Below are 18,513 nucleotides of genomic sequence, written 5' to 3' on the forward strand. Positions count from 1 at the left end.
ACACAACCGAGGCTGTCGTGACGTCATATCAGTTTTTCCTCGACCGTCCAAGATGGGGGGCCATCATTCGCAATTTACAGAAGAAGAACTGAAAGATTATCAGGTAAAACATTCATTTATAAACATTTTGGATATTTCTGCTGTTTCTGCTAGTCCTTATAATGTTAATTTTGCATTTGGGTGGAAATTCATGACGATACTAACGAGCGATTTGAATGTGTTTACAATTTATAGGAACTGACGTATTTCACACAAAAGGAAATCTTACAGTGAGTTTTTTGCTGTTTCCTGTAATTTATGGGGAAGCCATGCAGTTTATTAGTACCTGTAGTAAATTTAATACGTTAACGTTGTGTTTGTGTCGACTGTACGTAATTAAAGGCTACCTATACAGCTTAATTATAAGTTTTCTAAACATAAGCTTGAACATGTCACTGCAGCTTTCATGACTAGTATAGGAGGAATGTTTAAAATCAGCAGCTAGGGAGCAAACTGCTCATCAGATTGTTTCTGCAAGACATTGTATCCTTTAAATACCTGATTCTTACCAAGTACCATGTAGTGTACCTTGACAATAACAGTTTGATACAAGAATCCAAACCATGAATATACTTGCAAGGTGTCATGTTATGCACCATGTTATGACAATTTACTAGTAATACGTGACTCGCAGGGCCTCGCGAAGCTCTGGGTTGGGGAGGGAGGGGGGAGGGGGTCTTATAAATAAGGAGACACCCTCGTTCCCAGTGTCTACTCCGCTTTAAAAATGGCGGCTCTTTCTGGTTCGTAAAGAGGTATAAAGCGTTGGGAAGCGCAGGCTATTTTCAAAATCATCGACAAATTATTGGATATTCGCATTTTGGACATTTATTTCAGGGCATTAAAAAAAAAAAGAAGAACGAACGGCAGGAGGATTCGAACCCTCCGCCCGCGCGCCTCTGATGGCCATGAAAGGTTTATAGCTTGAATTGGCGTTGAGGGAGTATTATGTGCAAATCAGTGGTACAGTTTAATCCGAAAAGAAAAACGATAAAAATGAAAGGCTCAGGATTCAAACCCACACAAAAAAAAAGTAAAAAAAAAAAGAAAAAAAAAAACTTTAGCCGGATTCGAACCCCTGCCCTCAGTCCAGAAGATCTGATTTGAAGTCCGACGCTCACACCATTAGGCCACCAGCGCGCGGCCGTGTGACGTCATTTCCGCCATACACCAAGCTCACAAATATATATATATATATATGACCGTAAACTCCACACGAGATTTCATCCCGCCTGAGCCCTTTGAGGGACAAAATTATACACCCCGCTACGCTCGGCCTTCGGCCTTGCTTCGCGAGGAAAAATTCATTTATTTTTTCGTATAAATTTATGTAAGTTTTTGCATAGAGCAGCCACATGATACACATCTTCCTTGAAGCAGTGGGGTTGTTAGCTTGTGAGTTAGAAAGCAAATAAGCAAAATAGACTAAATGCTCATTGTACATACATTCTTGAGTCACAATTTTAATATATTCTAGGATCTATCAAAGGAAGGTTAATCTCTCGCTTGGAAGTTAATATCTTTAGATCATTGGATGCAGTTTTTTTATGTTTTGCTTGGTCTGGGGTACTAGATTGGTGGTTTCATAAATAATACTCATCAGTTAGTATGACTTAAGCCCTGTGCTTTGAAATAGCATCCATGGCAAGTCGTAACATTCTCTTAGTGTCGAAGTTGCCCAGTTACGTACCCTGCAAATATAATGCAATTGACTTGCATTTGATTTCACACTACCACTTTGGGTGTTTATGAACAATTAAGCCCCACTAAAAGGCTGTCAGTAAATTGTCGGCCACCAGTCAGCTAACAGTTTATCAACAGTTTACTGACATATACCTCACAATGGTGAAATTTGTGGTTGCTTTAAGCAGATGTAAGTTTATAAAATATTGTCTGCGATGGAGTTTGGATGAAATCCAAAGAGGTGTTTTATTTAATTCTTTAGTTGTCACAAAAGGTTTGCACAACTTGACCCAGATGCTGTGAGGACCAACAAGAATGCAAAACTTCCTTCAAGAAAGATCATGACCTTACCAGAACTAAGGGTATGTTAATGCCTCAAGTTTTTCAGTAGTAAAGGTTTATTAATTTGTAGTTAAAGGCGCAAATTAATTCAAAATTAGACAAACCATTGTTTCAAGCATGGTGGCAGTTGCTGAATTTGTTCTACTTTCTTAAACTTTAAGCATGTGATGCATGGAAAGTGACAAGTAGCGTATTATGGTGTATTTAATCACAGAAAATAAATTTATTACAGCGATTGCAGGTAACAGAACGTGGCTCTATTATGTGTGAAACTTACAGACAATTGCAAGTGGATTACAATGAATGGAAACCCATTGCATGTACACATATATTATTTTCCAGATTTTTGCACCATGTTGTAGATTGTTTGACCTATGAAGTCAATGAGGCCATTTTGAGTTGGTAGAAACATTTTTTTTAAGTTACAGTAAAATTGTCTCTTTCTGTGCAGGTGAATCCATTTAAAGACAGAATTTGCAAAGTGTTTTCATCCTCAAAGGATGGTGAACTCACGTTTGAAGACTTCTTGGATATGATGTCTGTATTTAGTGAGAATGTGAGTTAACTTTACAAACTTGCTAACAAGTCCGTTCAAAAGTTTTCCAGACCAGTTGACTGTTTAATTCAGTTCCCACTGTTTTATCTACCTTCGCCAGCACTCACTTTCATAATGAAATTCCTAGTTTATCAATTATTGGATGAGGCTGAATATGATATGAAGAATTATGCAGATCGAGGAGGGTGTTATTCGGCTTCAGCAGATAACACCCTCCTCGATCTGCATAATTCTTCATATCATACGAAAGCCGAATTCAATAATTGTTTTATTATTCATTCAAAATATTTCCAGAGCTCCAAATGCACAAAATGAATTTAATAGGGTTTTGACAGTAGACAAAGTACACAAATACACAACAATGTTCGCTTTTAAATTTGATTTAAACTTCAAAAACTTGGTTACCTTCATTAAATTTCTTGTCCTTTATAATGTCGATATTTAGCATTTGCTTGAAGTGTCTATTGAAGCTAAATCTGATGACACAAAGCGATGTTTTCGAGTACAGGTTTCCATCTTTCTTGCTTACTTCGACGTAGAATTTTCGTAAAAAACTGCTCCAAGTCCTCCGCTGTGGCTGGATCTTTTCCTCTTGAAGATACGCTTTCAAAATCGATCGACTCCCCTTCGTTGCTTTTTCCGTGTTTTGACTTTCCTTGTCTTCTAATAACTTAAAATTTAACCTCTTCGTAATGCTCAAATCTAGCGGCCATTTTGCCATTCAACCTGCTCGGCAGCAAAGCCGTTCAGTCGTGTGACGTCAGCGGTTCTTGGGAACGAGGTTGCGATCTGTTAATCCTACTTGGAGACGAGGTTGCGATCCATTATGACCCCACGGAACATTTCAGATCTTGTCCTTCCAGGGCGAACATTTTGATCTTGCAAATAGAATTGAGCCATAACAAACTAAACTAGTACAACATGTGGCAGAGAACAGATTTAGAGGTGTCATTCAACCCTACAAACAGAAACCTCGCAGCGCGGACTTATGACCTCTAGACACTTCCTTGGGCACGATCTTACGGCTCTATTCAATACATAATGCCTCTAAATAATAACAGTACCCTCAGAAAAAAAAAGTCAGAAGCTAATATGGTCGAAAGACCGGACTCAACAGAAAACGGCAAAGGTTACAAATGTCACGAACGTAGGAGTCGTGTAGGCCCATCACCTTTATTTACCATTGACGTCATTAAAATGACGTCAATCGTCCAAATTTGGTCGGCGCTAGCTGGTTAGCTAGAATTAACCGGGGATCGAAAGCCAATCAGAAACAGAGAAATATTTTGAATGAATAATAATGCTTATTATTGTTGTGTACATTATTTTATAATCACTTTTATTTCACAGTTTTCACCGAAAAGCTTATGACCACGAACCGATAGAAATTTTCGGTATCACAGAGTATAATATGGAGTGCTACTTATTTGCCATTATTGTGTTAGTAAAAGAATTGTATTCACATTCCTTTGGCTGTTTTTAATCAGTTATAGTAAGGTATTTTTGGTTCTTATCTTGGAAGTCTGCCTCTGGCATTTAGACAATGGGGCATTTGAAGAGAGACACCAATTTCCGCACACAAAAACTAAGTAATGTGTCAAAGAGACCCTCATCTACTTGTGTGTTTTGTTTTGCTATAGGCCCCTAAGAGTGTAAAAGTGGAATATGCTTTTAGAATTTATGGTAGGTTTGCTTTTAACTCTTAAATCAATATTATTATGTGGCCAGGAGGAGAGGGGAATTGGGGACATAATTTGTATTCCAACTACATTTTTGTTGCTCACTCCAGACTCTTATCTGTGGCCCCAGTCTAAGTGAGTGTTGTTGTTGTTGTTGTTTTTTTTTGAGAACTTTGGTGTACACTGTGGTCACCTTATGAAGCTCATCCCTATCAACTTAACTTAGATATCAAGGGGTGTATGTAACTTAAGCTTTTCAAGGTGTTCTCGCATCAGGGCTGTAGTGAGTGTGTACCACAGGCTAATTAGCATACAGCCCCCCCCCCCCCCAGTGTCAGATTTCAAGGGACACAATATTCATGTGTATAGGGTAGTTACATGCATTGTGTGCCCTTATGTTTGTTGTAGCATGGGAGTTTTCTGTGTGGTAGAAGCATATTCAGCGTTCATTTGAATGTGACTTCTTGAGTTTAAGGCTGTTCGCAATGGTTGTTTGTGTCTCCACAGAATCCCTGGAAAGTTTCATGAGAAACTACATGTTTGTAAATAATTTTCCGACCCCCCCCCCCCGCGCGCCACTCTGTAAATAATTTGCAATAATATTATTGTAAAGTGCTAGAGTAAGAAAAGGGCTGCATTTATCCTTGACCAAAGCCTTTGCCTTCATAATATTTGCAGATTTCAATGAGGATGATTACATCTGCGAGAATGATCTAAAACGAGTCATACAGCGACTTTGTGGTGAACAGAGATTATCTGATGAAAATGTGAATGCTTTGATTCAAAAGGTAATGGAATTGAAGTACACCATATGCTATAGAGGACTGTGGTCTAGTACGTTTTAGTTTCATTAAGGGTTAATCGACTTTAGTTTTAAAAAAATTCAACACTCAGTGTTACAATTTTGATTTCTTACATGTCTTAAAAAGAATTAATGTAGGCTGCTGACAGTGCTATGTCATTTATATTTACCTGTAGATTCTCTTATGTTTTTCTCTCTCTCTTTGTTCAGGTTTTATCTATTACTGGTATATTGCAACTCTTTAAAAGAGTAGAAATAAAAATGTCAAAAAATGATAATTTGATATTCCCTGTGTGGTGCTGGCATGGAGCATAAATTTGCATGTGCATCAAATCATGAAAATGAACACCACGTACAATGTAGTTAAGAATCCCACTCGGCAGGTGGTTATTCAAATGGTGCAGCCAAGAACTTTAGCATAGAACTTCCATGTGGGGGGGGGGGGGGGGGGGGCTGACTAGTGGGGGGGAGCTGACTAGTGACTTGAAGTGGGGGGCTTAAGAGACTCTTCTCTTAGTAAGTCTTTATTTTTTTTGGAAAAAGTCGGGGGGCTTAAGCCCCACCCCCCCCCCCAACCCCCCTGGCTCCGCCGTCCCTGACTACCAAATCCAGCTAGTGGCAGGGACATGGGTTTGAACAGCTATCTTGTAAATAATATTTTCATACATGTATGGTGAAAAAAAAAGTTGTTTTGAAAGAGAGTTGTAAAAAATTTATAGTGTAAATTTGCTGGTTGTTTTTATAAATCTGATTGCTGTTTCCATGGTCAGTAAAAATAATTTTCTGATCTGTAAAAAGACTCTTCATGGGTGGAAACCATGCTACGGTTTCTATCAACTTTGATAGTTGGCTTTAGGTTCCATCATCAACTATGATCAACACAATGTAGAAACATAGAGCTCTCAGTCCAATGGTTAGTTATTACTGATATGGGTATGTTCCAAACCAGGCTCAGGCTCAGTTCTCCAGGCTCAGTTCTCTTCTGGTTATTCTTTGCAAATATGACATTTAATTACTGTAGGGAGGGTGAGAAATCAATTGGATCAGGGATGGTAGTCACTGGGCAAATTATTGGCTTTCTAGGATTAATACACAAGTGTATGTACAATCACAAAATATTATTTTCCACAGTTTATTGTGTTAATTCAAATTACAGTATTTTTGGTGATGACCAAATTTACAATCTTTTTAGCATTAGTTCAGTACTAGCTGGCAATTAGGCTTAGTAAAGTATCTAGATCAGTAATGAAATGATCATAATTTTAAGAGTCACATAGCATCTACCTTCATTAAAAAAACTTATTTTTTTCAGCAAAGTTTTCTGACGTAAGCAACAAAAATCTACCACTAGCTTCAAAGCATCTGAGCAATCCATCACCAATATTGAAAGAGTAATGGAAAATAATTCAGTAAACCAAGTATTTAATACTGAATAAAACCATAGTCTGATGTTTTTTAGTTCATTATGCAATAATAAATATTCTTCTAAAAAGAAGTGTAACAATGGACACTTCAAGCAATAAGCAAAGCTGATGCTTGTTGAAACCCCATGGGCTTGCTGTTAAAGCACACATACATGTATGTGCCTCACTTATAAAGGAATCAGTGCTAATCACACCTCCCATTCATGATCAGCTACAGTTTTTGTACAAAGAAGAGAAAGACTGTCCAGCAGTCTTAACACAGAATTTTTTCACTGAGTCTACTCTCCGCTCAGTAGTGTTTGTTCCTCTTCACTTCAAGGGGAGGTTAGCATTTGTCTCTGTGACTGGTATTCCAGGGATCGGGTCAAGTTCTAGATCAATCGACTTGGGCCTCTTGCCTTCAATACTGTTGTGGTATCCATACAGCAAGTATACAAACATTCCTGAGATGAAATAGCATATGATGAATATATAAACATCATTTCATTATGCAAGATACAGATTAGTGTCTGCTTTGAGCAGTTGAATCAAATTTTGTTTTACATATTACATTATCATCAATAATGTACTTTCTAGTTGATTTCAGAATCATCTGAAAACGTTAAGGTACTCCTTTAAACAACATCTGGCATTCTATTAATTTGTGTTTTACTTTCAATGCTAATCAACATTCAGAGTTGAATAAGCAATTATTTAAAGGGCGCTACTTTTTCTCGCATCGCTAATTCCATTTTAATTTGTTTTTATCTGTTGTTTAAATTGTATTTTTCTTGGGTGTATTTATATAGTTTTGTTTTGTTTCTATAAGGCTTCAAGAACAGAAACGAAGACATTGAAAATGCGCGCTATGTGTTAAACAGATAAAAAACTGTACTCTCGAAAGCTTGGTGTTTTCTAGGTTTTCTACTTGAATGCTTCAGTGATTTTGTTCTAGAAGGCATCTTGTTACGCCTCTCAGTCTCAAAGTATGTGCTTCTCTGACCTTCTTTGTGGTTTTACAAACTGCAGGGTGTGGCGTGCAAGTTTTACTGCCACCTTCGAAATATTGTGAGATTGATAATGTTTACAAAAGAGCAGGCATTTCACTCAAAGTAATATGTACAATGTTCTTGCGTCCTTTGACTTCGTAGCTTTCTAAAACAGGCGTAGTTTGGAAGTCCGCAGAAACTGGATTTTGAACAGTCATTGTTTCGTTCATATTTGTTGTGTTTTCTCCGCACGCATTCTTTTTTAGCCCGACGATCTAGGAGAATATATATATATATTTTTTTTTTGCCCGCAGTCTATCGCTTGCCTAACGTTTCACACAAAAGAAAATCGAATCTTTTGCGTAAGTGTGGAGCAAAATTTATTTGAATCCAATATCCGCCTTTTGTTTATAGATGCCTAATGACAGTGAAAAGGCTTTTTCAATCTTAGAATACTTTTTGTTCTATTATAACAATACAGAGAAGCCATCAACCGAAGCGTGGCTAATAGCTTAGCTGCGGTTTAGGGCTTGAGATCACAAATCACTTGAATGCAAATTAAAACAAAATAAATAGCTTTTACGAAAATCGGTTGAAAATTTCTTTGCTCCTCTTCGTAAACAGATGAAAATGAACACGTTTCTTTTTGTTCTGTAAGTTTTTCAAGGCCGCTTGGCGCTTTTTACGTCCTCAGTTTTTGCCGCAAGTTGTTCAAATCGCTTATGTTATTTTGGTTTATAATTTTGTAAACTACTCTTGTAAAAAAACATGTTAATCTGTGATTTTAGTGGATAATAAACTCAAAGGTGGTTTGGAGGCATGCAACTAAAACAGAGAAAACCAACATTCAAATAAACGTAAGATAGTTAACCACCCACTACTCAAATTTTAATTCGTATGTATAGTAGCAACGTCGCAGTTGATTCATCTTTAAAAAAAATAAGCATGTTTTTTTTAACTTCACAACCCTTCGCAATCTTTACTTAATCTTAACGATTATTCCTGTAGAGTATATTTTTACCTCTTAATTTTTTTCTTCCTTATTATGGATGAACGGTTTAATATTTTGATTAAATTTTTGTACGTAGTCACAAAGACGAGTCGTGACATAGTTTCTGTAAGGGCTACAAGAGAAGTACTATTTCAAACAACTTACCTATTGTAATCCATATTGCGAAGCGTATATAGGTTAGTGGTTGAAGCAGTGTCAACAGCAACATGTTAATGAGAATACTGAGCGCGGGAAGGAAAGGAACGCACGGAACCATGAACGAAAAGGTGGCGCAGTTCTTTGGCTGTAGCTGTAGCACTATCAAACAGGTTACGGTGATGAACGCGCTAAGCGCCACCGCAAAGATAGACACGGCTTCTATATTTCCCTCGCTTGTAATCCAGGTTTTAAGATAAACACATAGCGAGAACATGGACAACATCATAAGTGTTACCGTGACATTGGCAACAGTATTGGAACACTCGCTTGGACTTGCGTGACAGGCTGTCGTGACACTGTCATGCCCAGACTGCGGAAGTTTTTCGTAGGTGTTACCTTGGCTTTTCTTTCGTTTCCTAAATAATTTCCTAAGCCAAGATTGTGTTCGTTTTGTGAGTTGCCCGTTGTTACTCACTGATTCCAGGTTTGGTTGGTAGCGGGTGAGAATCACTGATAAGGAGACCATTGTGTAGGTTGTAAGGGTCGTAATGGATACCATCTCCACCAGCTGACGCATATCGAACAGAAACGCCAAGAACGCGCTCGCCACTCCACTGACTGCCACGGCGCGCAGAGGCATCTTCCTCTCTTCGTTTATTTTAGTGAAGCAGCCAAATATGAGGCCGTCATACGCGACGGCGTAGATCAGACGAGGCGTAGCAAAGCACGCAGCGAGCAAACTACTCAGCATCGAGCACAAGGCTCCGGTGGAAACGATGTACTTGGAAGCGGCGAATCCTCGCACGGCGAATGCTTCAGCGATCGGCGCGAGATCTTTCAACTGGTCATAAGGCACCATCATTGTCAGTACTATAATGACGCCGATGTAAACAAACAGGCTTATTCCTAACGATAGCAGAATTGCCAGTGATATGGACACGGTCGGGTTAATTGCTTCCTCGCTTGCGCTTGGTATGGTGTCGAACCCGATAAAGCAATAGAAGCAGCTAGAGGCCGCTGTAAATATCCCAGACCATCCGTACGGTGCAAACCTCTCCATTGTCGACCAGTTGCTAGCATCGGCATAGTAAGCTCCAACAAATATTATAAAAGTTACCACGAGTAAATTGCACAGAACAGTGACGTCTAGCACGAGTTTGGACTCTTTGACTCCCAGGCAGACTATTATTGTTACTATGAGAACCAGTGCGAAGGCTAAGAGATCGGGAAACGGTGCGAGCGCAGGCACTCGCCAATCGCCGAATTCTTCCATAAAGTACCTATATACTGAACCGTTGCATAGAAAGTTAATGTACTCGCTACAAGCCGCTGCAAGTGAGGCGGCGGAAAGAACATACTCAGTGATCATACACCAGCCTGTTATAAACGCCCAGATCTCGCCCATGGCTACGTACGTGTAGATATAGCCGGAACCAGCGCGGTTCACCCGGGATGCAAACTCCGCATAGCAGAGACCGGCCAGGAGCGATGCGACAGCGGCAATCAAGAAGGATAGGATGACGGCTGGGCCGGCTACGGAGTGCGCAAGCTGCCCAATAACAACATACAACCCCGCGTCTATCAACGATCCGATTCCAAGAGCTGTCAGATCGAAAACGTTCATACATCTCTTGAGAGGAGTGTCAGACGGGATAAAGTCATCAGTCTTCCGCCTGGTCAAGCTTTTGACGAATTTATAGCCGAACATTGCGAGCGAAAACACTGCTCGGTGCGTGCCCTCATCGAAGGCGCGCAACACCCAAACACGTACAATCCACCCTTTTCTGTTTTTTATTATATTTTTTAATTCCGGCGATTTAAATATTCGCGTTTTATGCTCGCTCAGCCATAAACAGTCGGCATTCAACCGTTAAATGTTAATGGACTTGTACAAAAACTTTTTTGTTTTGTGATGTTTTTGGTAGCGTTGAAAAATGGTCGTTTGGAACACTGTACAACTTTCTGTAAAGTTTCAAAAGTTTCTGCAAAAGCGTTTTTCGTTCGTATCTCAAGTCTTGCTATACCAGGCGAAAAAATACTCGGCGTCTTTTTTTGAGATAATTGGAAGTTTCTGGTTTTTATGGTTTAGTGACGCGGAAAAGAGTAACAATCTAATTATAGAACAATATAAGTGAAATTTTTGTTAGAAAATGCTGTTTCGATCTGGGCAATTCTTTATATATTTGCCTTATTTTAGCCTCTCTTCTCAGAGACCGTTCCAGATAGACAAAACGTTGGTAAATTCCGTGATTTCGTCGTGGTTTCAAATTGTTCATCAATCTGGCGATCCGTGAAGCGTAAAAAACACGTCTAGGGGTGCTTTAATCGAGCTAGAATAATCACACAAAATCGCTTTGTGCCTTTGTATATTCTCGCGGCTTTTATTCTCTTTCAGTTTTCCTTTCATACACAAATGACACATTTTTCTATTCGTGCACAGTAGTGGCATTTTTTAACACTTTGCCAAGCAAGAACAATATGGGTGGATGCTGTTTGTTTACTGTTGTTCCGAAAGGACGCCTTTAGTTCACATACCTGAACACATGAAGGGCTTGTTTTACAGAGCAATACTTTTCAGTATTGTGCTTTAAGAAAGCGAAAGCACTGAAGCGGAATTTTAGGCGCCAACGCGCCTTAAAATGAAAACAACGAAAACCTGATTTTCTTTTTTTCAGTAAGGGCTCTTTAATTTAAAATCTTTTGGTTGTGTTTAGTAGATTTTCAAATAGCGGAGAGGTTTGAACTTGTCCTTGTCGTTTGAATCTCTAACTTTCAGAGCCAAATCATTAAGATATTTGAATTGTTAAAACTCAGTGGCGTCCTTTCAAACCAAGTGTGACCATATCATTCTAGTATTCTTGAGCTGTATTGAAACACGCTAGATCTTTCTTGGCTAAATTTTATGCTTTCGTGTGTTCCCATTTATTGGTTTTGCTGTGAACAGTGGAATGTGAAATGTGAAGCATACAGATACATCTGTTGCTCTTTTTTGACGCTGTGACTCCGAGTGGCATTCATGTGGAAAAAATGAACAATGGACGGCATTGAATTTGACTGACGCTAACTTGTTCTAGCATTTGTAATTCCACTCTTAGTGAAAACAAAAAAGGGTCTTATCAATAAAACTCGATTCTGTTGCGTGATTTGTGCATTTTATTCCAAAGTATAATCGTTCCTTTTCTGGTTCTTTTTCTAACTTTTTATAAATGAAATTTTCCACCTTCTGTTCATTGTCGATATAGGCTAAATTTTCCAAAACTTTATAATCGTTTATAGACTATTCTGGATATACTGCATGGTACACAGGGGATGTAGGTGGGGCTGCACATAGTGTCAGTCAAAGCGAGGCTCCAGCAAGCATGCCGGGATTTCTACCCTTTTGTCGAGCGAAATTGTGAAAAATGAATGGGAGAAAAATGTTGTGGTTCAAATACAGGAGGATCTTTGAAGAGAAGGGGAACTGTTCGTGGTCATATATTTATAGTCCCCCCCCCCCCCCCCCAGAAAAAAGGTATGCTTTAAAGTAAAAAAAGGGTTTATATAGCCAAGGTTTGAATTAAAACGGTGTTTAGTTTAGTGTTTGTCACTCTTTCTTTAATAAGTATTTGTTGTGTTTCTTTGAATTTATCAGATATTTGACGAGGCTGATCTGGATGACGACAGTCAACTTTCTTTTGCTGAATTTGAACACGTGATATCAAAGGCGCCGGACTTTGTCAAGTAAGTTCAAATTTTACTGTTATATTATAAGAATAGAAACCTTTTTGCGATTACAGCACATGCACTAGGCACTCAGAAAGAAAAACCAACATAGTCAACATTGCTACATGAAAACTATGATAGTTTTCATTAAAGTGATGACAAACTAGAGTTTCATCACCAGACTAAAAGGTTAGAATCAAATTGTAAAGTATTCCAAACGGTGCCACATGAAAAGTACTGCTCAGTAGTTTCATTTGAATGGTCACAAGTCTGTTGAGTTTTATCAACAGACGTAAAAGTTATAATCACATTATTAAACAGTACCACATGAAAGTATGGTTCAATAACTATCATTTAAACGGTCTCACACTATATAATCTTTATCTTAACACGGACAATTCATCAGTTATGACATTACTACACATAATCATGATATAAATAATGATATTCTATACAGTAAACACCCGCGTGTTTAGTAACCCTAACCCTAACCCTAACCCTAAAAGAACCTAGTGATTTAAGAACCTACAGGCTGAAATTGGGCATTTTAATACCCAAATATATTATAGTTATCAACCTTTGGTGGTTTTTTTTTTTTTTTTTTGTGATTTTTTTTTTTTTTTGGGGGGGGGGGGGTTTTTAAGAACCTATTTAGGCTGGCAAAGAACAATAGGTTCTTATACAAAAAAACACTCTTATTTTGTAGCCAAAATACTGGATTTTAATTGATAGAAATTGTGAAATTTCTGAGAAACACCATGAAAACTATTTGTTTAGCCTATGATACTGAATTTATTATTGTTTAAAAAATAAGGCTTGGCATTTTTGCGGTTTAAATACAAATGTTCAACCATTATGACATACTAGTACTACAGTAGCTCTCTGAATGGTATCACTATGACAACTCCTACAAATAAGAACCTACTAAGCACCTAATTAGCCTGAGTTCGGAAAAACTACCCCAAAATATAAGAACCCATTCAGCCTGAACCCAAAAATTCTAGGTTCTAATACGCGGGTGTTTACTGTAATAAGCTATACGGCGTTAAATATTTCAACTAAAAGCTGCTTTCTATGAATACCTTTCAATGCAGATGAAACGCTAGGGTTTCAACTGCAGGCTGAATAGTTGGAACCACCTTGTACAGCACAACAAACAATACCACGTGAATGTACTGCTTAGTAGCTTTCATTTGAGTGCTCACACACTAGGGTTTCATTCACAGACATACCTAAAGTGCTGGTAGGAGTAAAAGGATTCGTCAAGCTTATGTCGTTTAACTGGAACTCTGTTTTTCTTTCAGCTCCTTCAGGATCCGTGTGTGAAGACTTCCAGTGTGATCCGGATTAAAGCTGCCTTTTCCATCCAGATATTCAATAATTTGACTACATATATCTATTACCAATTTAATCTAAACTTAGGGTAATAGTAGGCGATCAAAGATCATTACCTAATTCAATGCATGCATATCAGCGGAAAATTAAGCTTTAAAAAATATGTTTATTATAAGGCAGGTCCTTTAATAGTATTTATGAGCACCAGTGTGAACTACAATAGCATTTTGTCGCTATTTACAGCTTATCATGCAGCATGTGTATTTGAAGAAGTATAATTTTTGTAGAAATCTCTTTACCAGTCAAAACAAAACGGAATTCTGCCGAAGGGCAACTATCCTCTTGTTAGCACTCTGCTTAAGGCTTTAGGTGCTTTTTTTTGTCTGTCCACTCTCCGGTCTTCGCGCTGCACCCCAACTAACGTAACGCCTGAAACAAGCTAGGTATTTTTCAGTGATGGGCAAATCTGAAGATAGAATATGATCAACTGAAGCTATTTTTTCTATTAAAGGTTTTTACTTAATACATTGTGGGTTAATGTATATAAGAAATTGCAAGATAAGACTTTTTTTTCGATAGGCCGAGACACTGAGTTTCTGTACATACAATACTGGGTCTTCAGCCATACTATTCGCCAAGAAAACTGAGATTTTCGCTTTTGTACAGGGTCTTGAAAACTGCGGATTTGCGCTTTACCTTTTAAAACGCAGCATGCAAAGTAAGTCTTCTAACCACAACACGTTTGGATTCAGAAGCAATATGCCTGCCAGAATCTCTTTACTACAATTTCCCTCAGCTGTGATATTTGAAAATGACGTTTCCAATGTTGTAATAGTTTTGCTACTATCGTTCAGCCTTTGACTTGCAAATCACAGATAAAACTATTTTCAGACTGAAAGTTAAGCCGTAAGTTTGTATAGGCCATGTAATTAGTTGCACAAAGCAATCAGCAATCCAATGTAATGTAAGGGCACGTGTTTAGTGTGGAGCTTGAGTGCTCACTTTTTATTTAATAATAAATAATTTCCAAGCGTTACACCGTTTACTCATTTTTCTATTGAATATATGTTTACATAGTCTTACCCCCCCCCCCCCCAAAAAAAAAAATCCCTTTAATATTCTTCCCTCCAAAACGAAAACAACAACTGCCTCGCGAAAAAACCTATAATCCTATAACGCTACAATCTAAGGATATTCACAAGAATATTTTCAGCCTAACGTCGGCAGAAAATAAGAATATCCAGCCTGGGCCGGAAAAACAATATTATAGAAAAAAGAGTGTAATCTTGCAACAACAACTGCCAATTTGACCGCTCTTACTGCCCGTGACTAGTCAACACCGTCAAATACTTGCTGTATTACTTAACTCTTTTCACCCGAAGATCTTTTCTGAAAGCCCAGATACAGTTTTCGGTTCCAAGTTTTGGCGTTCTCGACGTATTTAGGCGCCTGTAACAATTTCTGTGTAACGGGTGCTCCGAAACCACGGGGAAGCCTAATTTTGTCAAAGTATTTTGCCTCTGCCGTAGTTCCATTGGCATGCATATTTTCTGTGTAGCCGTGTTTTCAAGTTAAGACTATGTCGAACCTTGATAATCAACTGTAATCAAGGCCGGTAATCAAAGGCATTGAAGCCGTGCGTCGCGCATTTTCTGCATTATTTGTCTGAGCCGAATACTTCGTTTATTTAAACTTGCGTTTTCTGGAGTTTAATTTCTATTATTTAATCTTAATGACTAGTGTAAACGCAGAACTTTTGTCCGGTATGGACACCAGGTCTTCAACTTCAGACAATAATAATAACATTTCACGCGTCACTGGTGTCTTACAAAAGAAGTCCTCCTGCGGTCATTGAATTGCAAATTTTTAATTTGTTGCTAGCAACGCCGAGCGCGCTGGCTGTGAACACGAGAAACTCGTAAACTTTTGCCATTACTGTGCCGGCGAAATTTCACTGGATTGTCAAGAGAAGAAGGCATCGTAGTGGATTTAAAATGGAGAAACTAACTTTACTCACAACTAATATGGAGATGTATCGACATCCAAAACATGTTCCAGGGTAAGTAATGAACAGATAGAGCGCACGAGAAATGTCAACATACTGATAAAACTTTCTCAAACACAAGATTACATCTTGGACTAGGGTCAAATTAATTATTGCGATATGAAATAGCTGTCAGTGAATGGAAGCACCTTCAAAGCATTGCTGTATTGTATATTTCCTACACTGCATTTTTGGAGTAATATTTTTCTGGTTTAATTTTTTTTGGACTTGTCAGTTGTGGTTTGCAAATTCACCAAGGGTATTGTTACGACGTGCCATTGAATGAGAAACCATTCATATAAATATTTTCGGTGGAAAAGTCAGTGATCTTGGCCAATATATTATCAATAGCTTTCTGTCAAATTTCGATTGAAAACCGAAGTTGTATTTTGTTTCTAAGGATGGTTGAAAAACAAATCACCCGCCGGGCGGATGAAATGAGCCCGCGCTTTACTAAATTCTTGACACGCGAGAGAGCTGACTGTATTTGTCACACTTACTTAGAACAGTAATTTTCTCGAAATTTTCACGGCTAGTATCTCGATCTTTTCTCTACCTCAAACAAGCTTTTGGGCCCCTTAAGAATAACTAGCCACTCCAATAAGTTACTGAAGAACTTTAATGAATTAAAATTTTATAGTCATACAAACAATGGATTTTGTTTCCTAGCGGCTTACGGCATAGCGCGCGAACCCGCGCGCGTTCTCTCGCTTCGTGCTCCTATATCAGTGCTCGCTCAACTGCCTGTCGTGCAGGCTACGAACGGGACGTCTAGAGTCTGAGGTCGTCTCAACGTTAACTGTGTTTGACCCTAAAATGTTTTGAAATGTATAGGTGGTGCTTCGTAATAACTGCTTCTCAATCAATTTGGATTTGAGCGTCAGAGAAGAACGTGGTAAAACCGAGGCTGGTTGGCCAAAAAAGAGTATAAGAGTTTGTTAGTGATGTAATTAATATACAGAAACACTGAGTGTATGGATCGACGCAAAATCACAAAGAAAAAAAACTAGCAGTCGTTGCAGGCGGCTATTAGTGGAGGTTTCGTAGAAAGCTTCTCACTGTATTTCTCTCTCTCTCTCTCTCCAGTTACACTGGATACACGCCGCGCGTTAAATACACGTACGGTGAAACGTTTGGAAATACGACAGGCCGCTGGTTTCAAGACTACCGCGCTGCCACACTGAACACAAGTAAAGAACGTATGGGGAGGGGTGGGGACAAATTTCTACCCTTTCCAACTTACTACACGAACAACCCTGATCACGTGTTAGGGGCACGCACGAGCTCACGTGACCGATGGCTTGCGGCGCCTAAATACAAGCTTCTGAACCTAGATGACAGAGATGGAGCTATCAAAAAATACGACAAGGTAAGTTTTCTGTCTTCGGTAGTTTAAGTAAGTAATTAAAAATCGAAATTACGATTCTTCTTATTGAGCAATATTCCTTTATATTTTATTGACCACTCTGGTATGTTTTTTTTTTAAAAGAGCCACAATCAATCAGGGGCACCCAACGAGGAAATTTTATTAGAACAGAAATTAACTGAAACGGTCTATGGGGTGCCCCTGATCAATCAGAGAAAATTGATCTGATCTCGGAGGCACTTCGTCATTAGAAGATCTCAGAATGCCATTTTACCTCACAAAGTTGCAGGAGGAAGAGAAAGGGCCTGAAAATAATCTCACGCGCTCTTGTTCTTATCTCTCTGGCGGGCCTCACCAGGCGTCAACCCTTCAAGTGACTGCCTCGCGTTTCGCCTTCCTCTCATTAGCCCCACACCCTCTGTTTTCCTGCCCTTTACCCCTGGTGACGAGCTAGCTCGCGGAGGATGAAATAAGCGCACCTTGAGAGACGTTAGTTTACTAAGATAATGAGCTTAGTAGACCATACCAAAGTAGAACTGCTCGTACATAGTCCGCCAAATCTGGAAACATCCCTTGTGTAGTTATGCGGTCATTCCTATACTCACTGTTTGTGTTGTCAATCTTTGTAATAGGCTGCACAATATCACAGAGATCACTACAAAGACAGAACAGAAACAGTCCCGCCAGTGAGAGTATTCATTCTGCCAAAACTTTATCACGATACCAAGTCTCACAGAATACCAGCGTAAGTATGCATTATAATTATTATCGGCAGCTGTAGACTAGCATGTTTCATTTTCAGTTTTGTCTTGAAGGGAGGCAAAAAATAAAATCCAACGGAGGCAATTGCCTGAACTTACCTAGAAAACACCAGAAATGGAAAGAGCACATTACCTTAAAGAATGTTGCAAAGAAAGAGGGAAAGACCGAAAAAGATTAAAGGGGATTATGGACAACCACCTTGAAAACTTAAGCCTACTTTTTTCAATCTGCGCAATCCCTGACGCAGCTTGAAGGTTACACGGTTAAGTGCGCTTTCCTTAATTCAATTGCATGTAGATACTCGATCTCGTGATTGATCAGTTCTTGCTATTTTTCTTTCCAAGCAGAGAGGGCAAGACTGCAAACGAGGAGAGAGCCATAGCTTACGCCAACAGAGTCTACAGGACAATGAGGGTCGAACCGCTAGCCAAGTCGTCCGTGGAAACTCGCCGTATACGCGACGTGTTCTTCGAGAAAAGATAGTTCGGCTGAATTTGTTTAAATGGTTAATTGTACATAGTTTGACTGCTGTCATGTTTTTTATTTATTTGAGTGCGAATTAAATGAGTTTTGAAATAAAATTTATAAATTTGTTAATATAACAAGGCTGTTTTGCGATCGTTTGCTATTTTCCCTTCTTATAGGTGAAAAAACCTTTTTC

General features: G+C 38.8%; 3 protein-coding genes across 3 annotated transcripts; 2 read left to right on the forward strand and 1 right to left on the reverse strand.

Annotated features, from left to right (window-relative positions):
* Positions 1-2: 2 nt before the first annotated feature.
* On the forward strand, positions 3-14,716 carry LOC144646040 (calcium and integrin-binding family member 2-like). Its single transcript, XM_078505563.1, has 8 exons — positions 3-103; positions 235-269; positions 1,985-2,084; positions 2,516-2,620; positions 4,261-4,303; positions 4,978-5,087; positions 12,275-12,363; positions 13,650-14,716. The coding sequence occupies exons 1-8, from the start codon at positions 53-55 to the stop codon at positions 13,669-13,671; spliced, it is 555 nt and encodes a 184-aa protein (XP_078361689.1). The 5' UTR covers positions 3-52; the 3' UTR covers positions 13,672-14,716.
* Positions 6,220-10,422, reverse strand: LOC144646016 (cationic amino acid transporter 2-like). The gene is made up of 2 exons (XM_078505534.1): positions 8,650-10,422; positions 6,220-6,968 (listed from the first exon to the last, which is right to left on the reverse strand). The coding sequence occupies exons 1-2, from the start codon at positions 10,349-10,351 to the stop codon at positions 6,835-6,837; spliced, it is 1,836 nt and encodes a 611-aa protein (XP_078361660.1). The 5' UTR covers positions 10,352-10,422; the 3' UTR covers positions 6,220-6,834.
* A 680-nt stretch (positions 14,717-15,396) lies between the features above and the next one.
* Positions 15,397-18,448, forward strand: LOC144646038 (ciliary microtubule inner protein 2C-like). Its single transcript, XM_078505562.1, has 4 exons — positions 15,397-15,739; positions 16,811-17,093; positions 17,723-17,835; positions 18,200-18,448. Exons 1-4 carry the CDS (start codon positions 15,675-15,677, stop codon positions 18,333-18,335), a joined length of 597 nt encoding a protein of 198 aa, XP_078361688.1. The 5' UTR covers positions 15,397-15,674; the 3' UTR covers positions 18,336-18,448.
* The last annotated feature ends 65 nt before the right edge of the window (positions 18,449-18,513 follow it).

The sequence above is a fragment of the Oculina patagonica genome, chromosome 3, assembly GCF_052425735.1.
Source record: "Oculina patagonica isolate OP01 chromosome 3, crgOcupat, whole genome shotgun sequence".
NCBI lineage: Eukaryota > Metazoa > Cnidaria > Anthozoa > Scleractinia > Oculinidae > Oculina > Oculina patagonica.

What these genes read in the sequence shown, in the direction of transcription:
- LOC144646016 (XM_078505534.1), bottom strand. Translation starts at nt 10,351, where the DNA reads ATGTTCGGCTATAAATTCGTCAAAAGCTTGACCAGGCGGAAGACTGAT. An exon ending in CGCAATATGGATTACAATAG is followed by an intron (nt 6,969 to 8,649) that starts GTAAGTTGTTTG and finishes ATTTCATCTCAG; the next exon opens with GAATGTTTGTATACTTGCTG.
- LOC144646040 (XM_078505563.1), top strand. Translation starts at nt 53, where the DNA reads ATGGGGGGCCATCATTCGCAATTTACAGAAGAAGAACTGAAAGATTAT. An exon ending in AAGAACTGAAAGATTATCAG is followed by an intron (nt 104 to 234) that starts GTAAAACATTCA and finishes TACAATTTATAG; the next exon opens with GAACTGACGTATTTCACACA. An exon ending in ATATGCTTTTAGAATTTATG is followed by an intron (nt 4,304 to 4,977) that starts GTAGGTTTGCTT and finishes TAATATTTGCAG; the next exon opens with ATTTCAATGAGGATGATTAC.
- LOC144646038 (XM_078505562.1), top strand. Translation starts at nt 15,675, where the DNA reads ATGGAGAAACTAACTTTACTCACAACTAATATGGAGATGTATCGACAT. An exon ending in CATCCAAAACATGTTCCAGG is followed by an intron (nt 15,740 to 16,810) that starts GTAAGTAATGAA and finishes CTCTCTCTCCAG; the next exon opens with TTACACTGGATACACGCCGC. An exon ending in CTATCAAAAAATACGACAAG is followed by an intron (nt 17,094 to 17,722) that starts GTAAGTTTTCTG and finishes TCTTTGTAATAG; the next exon opens with GCTGCACAATATCACAGAGA.